At 37.6% G+C, this 6982-nt stretch overlaps 1 protein-coding gene across 2 annotated transcripts; it reads left to right on the forward strand.

Moving 5' to 3' along the window:
* The first annotated feature begins 4368 nt into the window (after window positions 1-4368).
* LOC132163801 (uncharacterized) lies at window positions 4369-6507 on the forward strand. 2 transcript variants are annotated; one of them, XM_088518962.1, is made up of 3 exons: window positions 4369-4480; window positions 4676-5186; window positions 6243-6507. In XM_088518962.1, the coding sequence occupies exons 1-3, from the start codon at window positions 4369-4371 to the stop codon at window positions 6505-6507; spliced, it is 888 nt and encodes a 295-aa protein (XP_088375088.1). The 2 variants fall into 2 exon arrangements, with proteins under 2 accessions (XP_088375088.1, XP_088375087.1); XM_088518961.1 differs by having other exon boundaries at window positions 4378-4507; window positions 4595-6507.
* Window positions 6508-6982: the final 475 nt, after the last annotated feature.

Below are 6982 nucleotides of genomic sequence, written 5' to 3' on the forward strand. Positions count from 1 at the left end.
TTTTACGTGTTAATTATATAGCTAAATTCCCCAACAGGTTTGTGATAAACAAGTGATCATTTAAAAGCAACCTACGGAAAATGGCTTTTATATATATATATATATATATATATATATCATTATTATTTGTTTTTTTACTTTGACCAATTTAATTAATGTGAAGATGTGATTATGGATAGCAAGACCCTACCAAATTAAGTTCACTCTTCCCTGGAATTTCTTTGGGACAACTTTGTGTTGTGTGAGTTGAATCCAACACCTTACAAAATAAAATTGTATTTTCTAAAGGGATTAAGGGCTGACTACAGAAACACCTACGGTTTTTAGTATCTCAAAAACGACCTACCGTACAGCTACTAACGGATTGAGTAACGAATGAATTTTTTTACTTACACAAGATCAAGACGTTTTCGGCTATTTTTCGAATTAAAAAGTAAGTAAATATTAATAAACTTGTAGAATCATTGCTTGAGTAATGCTATGCGTACACTACTTTTTTTTTTTATCCTCTAAAGCTAATGCGACTTTTAAAATTAAAATTGAATCAAAATATAATAATGATCTATCCCAAATTTATTGACTATTTTAAGAGTCATATCAATTAAAGAGGATAAAAGGGGAGTAAAAAGATGATGTACATAATTACTCTTCTTTCTCATTTGATCAAAAGATACATTAATATTTTTTACGATTCTTCCATTTAAAAGTGTACTTTTAGTTTGCAAAATCACAGTGCAAAATGTCCTCTTAAAAGTCTCTAAAAATAATTTCCAGTCATAGTGAATCAAGTTTAAGAGAGGCTTTATTACGAATTGCAGATCCTGAGTACAAACCTCAGGAATTGTTGGTTTAATTACATCTGTCAGAATGATTTGGGGGTGTTTTGGAAATGACTCTTGGGATGGATCTTAAATAAGTTCTGCTGTTCACTGTAGTGTCTTAGGTGGGCATTGGGAGCTCCTCATCCTTGATTTAGTTTTTTCAAGCATATCAAATTTATATAATTAGAACCAAGGCATCGATCTAATTAAGCCAGCAGATAGCCTCACTTCAAATTAAATTTCGTCTTAAACTAAAAAACTTATTGCCCGTTTCTCGGGCCAAAATCCCTTACAATATTGGAGATCTTTACAATTAAAGATTTCGGAAAATTTTTCCTACCTGTAATTAGACCTAAAGCCTTGCCAGGCAAGGGCTCCTTGCTTGGACAAGAATGCCTTATACTATTCCCCCCCCCCCCTCCCCACCCCCCAAAAAATGCCTTATACTATTCCCCTCAAATTCAACTCTCAACATTTTTACTTTACATCATATCAATCATTTTTTAGAGTGCTGCTATCAGGCTGCCAAGAGTCAGATAAGTGTCTGCTAAAGTCTAATGCGACTTTATTAAAAAAAAAAAAAAATTGTAGAAAAATCTCTCTCTTCCTAGTCCTACTAGATTTTGTTATTTTTTTTTATTAAATTTTTATGAGTTAATATTTAGTTTCTAATGCCTCAAAATTTATTTTTGGGTTTAAAACTAAAACCTAGGGGTGGAAGGTTAACCCTTTAGGAATTGTATCACTTAAAATGGATTTTAGCATCCTAAATTTAGTGCTAATACTTCAAATTTAGTGCTAATACCTCAAATTTAGTGCTAATATCTCAAATTTGAATTTTCCTTTAATATCTCTCTTCTTCATTTTTTTTTTTTTTTTTTAATGGAAAAGAAAGAAAGAAAGAAAGAAGAAGAGGTCAGATGTCTGACGCTTTGCTATCTCGTGACAGCTAAAAATCTCAATTCCATTTTTATTACTATTCAAATAAAAAAATAATTACAAAACTCTTTTTTTTTTCTTTTTTTTTTTTTTTTTACTTTAATCAAATCTGCTACAGTTTTAGGCAATTTTCTTTTTTTAAGGCAAATGGCAAAGTCAAACATAGCCATGGATGGTCCTAAGTGGGGTTCAAATTTCAATTATTGGATGATTAGGATAAATAGCTTTACCCTTCGACAGGATGTGATTAAGACTATCCTTCTTACTAGACTAGTGTAGCCCCGAGGGAATGATCTTAATCATAGTCTATCCAAATTAGGAAAAAAAACAAAAACATCATGGTCTGTCTATCTTTTCCGAATAAGTACACGGCAAAGGCCCATTTTTCTTTGTCCTTTTGTTTTTGGCCCGGCCAGCTGCTTCATAATTGGCAACCAGTGGAAACTTCCTAATTGAGTTCAAGCCGACATTTTAGAAGAAATTATGAAACTTCAAAGGGAGTTGATGCCTCCTTAATTTGAATCTTCAACATGGAAATTAGTTGTGTTTTGAAAGGCACTTGTTTATAAATGCTACTAATTTTCTTACCAAATCTCCCGTGTTTTCAAAGCAAAGATTATGTGCCTAATCTTACAAAAAATTTGTACCATTCATTTGCTATCCAAACGATAAAAAAAATTAGACTTTAACCCTTGTGGGATATTAGAATTGTAACAATATATCAATTAAGCCTTTTTAAAATTTGAAATGTTTATATGGCTTGTTCCATTGATATTGTTACCACTTTTTCCAGTTAACTACCAAAAGGCAAAAGATTGAAGAATTATATGGTATTTTAGAGATTTTAATTTATCTCATATCAGTGTTTTTTTCAATATTTGCTCACCAAATTTTTATTGTTTCGCTATTTTATTTTTTTAATTTCCATGCAACCTAAGGCTGAAAAATTGTTTATGCTTCGTTGCTAGATCCCAACTTATTGTTCTGTCATGTCAAGGAAAATATTATTAGAACTACTGTATTTCTTGTATATGAAGATAATTATCTGGTTTGCTTTAATGGCTTCTCTCAATGGATAGAAAGTCATAGGGCAAGTTGCAGACAAATTACCTGATCTCAGCTATCTAGGCATAGTGTTGCATAGTAGCTCTAGGTCAACAATAATTCTAACTGTTTATGCAATGAATTTTATAGGAAAGTTCTTTGGTGATTTGGGTAAAATCCAAGTTATGATTGCTTGGTTTAATTTACTTAAAATTAGACGCAATGATTAACAATAATAGTCCCACCATTCCCTCTAACGGATAAAGTCTCTTAAAATAATTTTTTGATTTCACTTACTGATGATTAAGGTCGACATTGATAAACTTGTCGCCTTAGAAAGGTCCTAGCTTGAAATTTAGTTTCAAACTGATATATCACCATCTCACATTGACAGAGGCAGAATTTGGCATGGGTAAAAGTCAAATGCTAAAAATTTTAATGGGTTGGGACCAATAGGCTAAAAAACAAATTTTACCTTAAATTTTTTTTAGTATATATATTTTTTTTCCTTGTGTTGGGGGGCCATGTCCTAAACGAGCCACCCCATCTCTGTTACTGTCATTCCATTTCATTATGCTTTTATTTACAAATATAATAGATAAACGTACATAAGATGGTACGTAATACATCATTTTAAAACCAAGCTTTTAAAACTTGGCATTTTTCGAGAGAAAGTTCTTGGGGCCTCCTTTACCGACGATGCTCTCCCTACTTGTGCAGAGTAGCCCTCTCTCATATACCCCTTCCCCAAATAAGGAGATAATAGAAAATAACATAAATCTTCAAATTACAGGGAACCTTGCAAGTTGTCGGATATTATTCTACATCCATGTTGATATATAAGACATTAATTCTAGGTCTAGCTAGCTTTAAAGGTCCAAGAGTAGTTTACTAAAAATTGTATTAAGTAATATTTGCTGAATCACGAGGTTGCACCGACAGATGCGTCAACCAAAATAATAATTATAAAATCCATCTCTACCGAACACAACCATAATCCCATTAGTCTTCCTTTGTGCCCAAAGCCGCGTCAAAATTTTACATAGGTACGTATCAATTTATCAAAGATTGCAAGCTTACAAACTAATTAGATGGAAAATTAAGCAATGTGCATGAAATAAAGGACCAAGTCTTTGTAATTTAAAAAGGATATCTTTCTGTATGCCAACGTAGTAGAAGACAACTGCAGCTTGGTCTCAATACAACGTGCCTTACATGTCTAATATATATTTTTTTTTTGCATAAAACAGCGATGATCCACTCATTCTATTTTGACTTTGTTCATGAAAACGAAATTGAGATTCTGGGAAATTTCTCTACTCATAGGAAACTAAAAAAAGACAAATCATTTGGAGGTAACTATGTACTTATTTGTGCATTGAAAAGACGAAAGCATAGTGAGATTTGGATGACTCAAAGGATTATACAGCTTGTTATAGGAATTAAAAAACAAACATCATTTTCAAGAATGATTGATGAGTTCACTATATAAAGGGTTAGCACTCATCGTTACTTTGCAAGTCTAACTCCAAGGACTTATCTAGCTTTCTCCTTTAGTGCTCAAATGATAGAGATGGGTACCTTGGGAAACCGGGGCTCTTGGCCTCAATTGGTAGCTGCTATAGCATTTTGCCTCATAGCCACTACTGTGGTGGCCAATGAGCCTTACCTTTATTCCTCACCACCACCACCATCCCCCCAACACAAACACCTGCTACCATTGGCACCACTATTGGCACCAAAGCATGAGGGACATGACCGACATGATGGGCATGACCGACATGACGACACACCATATTGGTACAAGTCTTCACCGCCACCTTCTCATTACGTGTATAAATCACCCCCACCCCCACCCCCACCGCCATCTCCATCACCGCCTCCTCCCTATATTTACAAGTCTCCACCTCCTCCATCACCATCTCCTCCACCACCTTATATTTACAAGTCACCGCCTCCACCATCACCGTCGCCACCTCCTCCATATGTTTACAAGTCACCACCTCCTCCATCACCATCTCCTCCACCCCCTTATGTTTACAAATCACCACCCCCACCATCACCATCACTACCTCCTCCGTATGTTTATAAGTCACCACCCCCTCCATCTCCCTCCCCACCACCTCCTTACATCTATAAGTCACCACCACCACCATCACCCTCTCCCCCTCCTCCTTACGTTTACAAATCACCACCAACACCTTCTCCATTACCTCCTCCTCCTTACATCTATAAATCACCACCTCCGCCATCTAAATCACCATCTCCTTCATATGTCTACAAATCCCCTCCTCCTCCATCACCATCACCTCCTCCACCATATGTCTACAAGTCGCCCCCACCTCCATCACCTTCTCCTCCACCTCCTTATGTCTATAAATCACCACCTCCCCCATCAAAATCATCATCTCCTTCATATGTTTACAAATCGCCTCCTCCTCCATCACCATCACCTCCTCCACCATATGTCTACAAGTCGCCCCCACCTCCATCACATTCTCCTCCACCTCCTTATGTCTATAAATCACCACCTCCCCCATCAAAATCACCATCTCCTTCATATGTCTACAAATCCCCTCCTCCTTCATCACCATCACCTCCCCCACCATATGTCTACAAGTCGCCCCCACCTCCATCACCTTCTCCTCCACCTCCTTATGTCTATAAATCACCACCTCCGCCATCTAAATCACCATCTCCTTCATATATCTACAAATCCCCTCCTCCTCCATCACCATCACCTCCACCACCATATGTCTACAAGTCGCCCCCACCTCCATCACCTTCTCCTCCACCTCCTTATGTCTATAAATCACCACCTCCGCCATCTAAATCACCATCTCCTTCATATATCTACAAATCCCCTCCTCCTCCATCACCATCACCTCCACCACCATATGTCTACAAGTCGCCCCCACCTCCATCACCTTCCCCTCCACCTCCATATGTCTACAAATCTCCACCTCCACCAACTCCTTCCCCTCCACCTCCTTATATCTATAAATCACCACCTCCCCCATCTAAATCCTCACATCCTCCTTATGTGTACAAATCCCCCCCTCCTCCATCACCATCACCTCCTCCCCGATACATCTACAAGTCGCCCCCACCTCCATCACCTTCTCCTCCACCTCCTTATGTCTATAAATCTCCGCCTCCCCCATCTAAATCCTCACATCCTCCTTATGTGTACAAATCCCCTCCTCCTCCATCACCATCACCTCCTCCCCCATATGTTTACAAGTCGCCTCCACCTCCATCACCTTCTCCTCCACCTCCTTATGTCTATAAATCTCCACCTCCCCCATCTAAATCCTCACATCCTCCTTATGTGTACAAATCTCCTCCCCCTCCATCACCATCACCTCCCCCCCCATATGTTTACAAGTCGCCTCCACCTCCATCACATTCCCCACCACCTCCTTATGCCTATAAATTTCCACCTCCCCCATCTAAATCACCACCTCCGCCATATGTCTACAAATCCCCTCCTCCTCCATCACCATCACCACCTCCCCCATATGTCTACAAGTCGCCTCCACCTCCATCACATTCCCCTGCACCTCATTACATTTATAAATCACCTCCACCACCATCTCCATCACCTCCTTCTCCATATGTGTACAAGTCACCTCCACCTCCATCTCCATCACCTCCACCTCCTTACATTTACAAATCACCCCCACCTCCAAAAGGCTATTAAGTTTAGATTCATCCCCTGAATGGCTTTGAACTATTGCAAGAATGTTTACTTTCCTTGGACGCGATAAATTTCTTTAGCATTGTATTTTTTCAGAAAAAAAAAAAAAAATGTATTTGTGTACAATAAGGTTCTGAAATGGGGATCCGTTATGATCTAGAAATACGAAGCACACCCATTGTTCCATTTTCCTTAAGCAATGTAAGCAAGGAATTCAAGTTCTGAAAGGAATTCTATGTATTACCATTTCTAGTTTGAATGACAATTGTTGTCATTGTTATTCGAGAGCAATCTGAAATTAAATTATTTTGTTGTTATTTTTCTTGCATTTTCAGTGTTAATGTACGTAGCTAATTAATTTCACTAACAAGTTTGTTTTAAACAACTGAAGATGATTGAAAATCGTCATTCGAAATTGACCTACACAAGTTTCCTTTCTACTATCTTTTTTATTTTTTGGGGCTTTGACCATTTTATT

Source organism: Corylus avellana, chromosome 8 (genome assembly GCF_965113065.1).
Source record: "Corylus avellana chromosome 8, dhCorAvel1.hap1.2, whole genome shotgun sequence".
NCBI classification, from domain to species: domain Eukaryota; kingdom Viridiplantae; phylum Streptophyta; class Magnoliopsida; order Fagales; family Betulaceae; genus Corylus; species Corylus avellana.

Excerpts from the sequence above, each read along its gene's own strand:
- LOC132163801 (XM_088518961.1), top strand. The coding sequence starts at position 4,378 with ATGGGTACCTTGGGAAACCGGGGCTCTTGGCCTCAATTGGTAGCTGCT. Across the intron at positions 4,508-4,594 it reads ACCACCACCATCCCCCCAAC|CACCATATTGGTACAAGTCT; the intron begins ACAAACACCTGC and ends GACATGACGACA.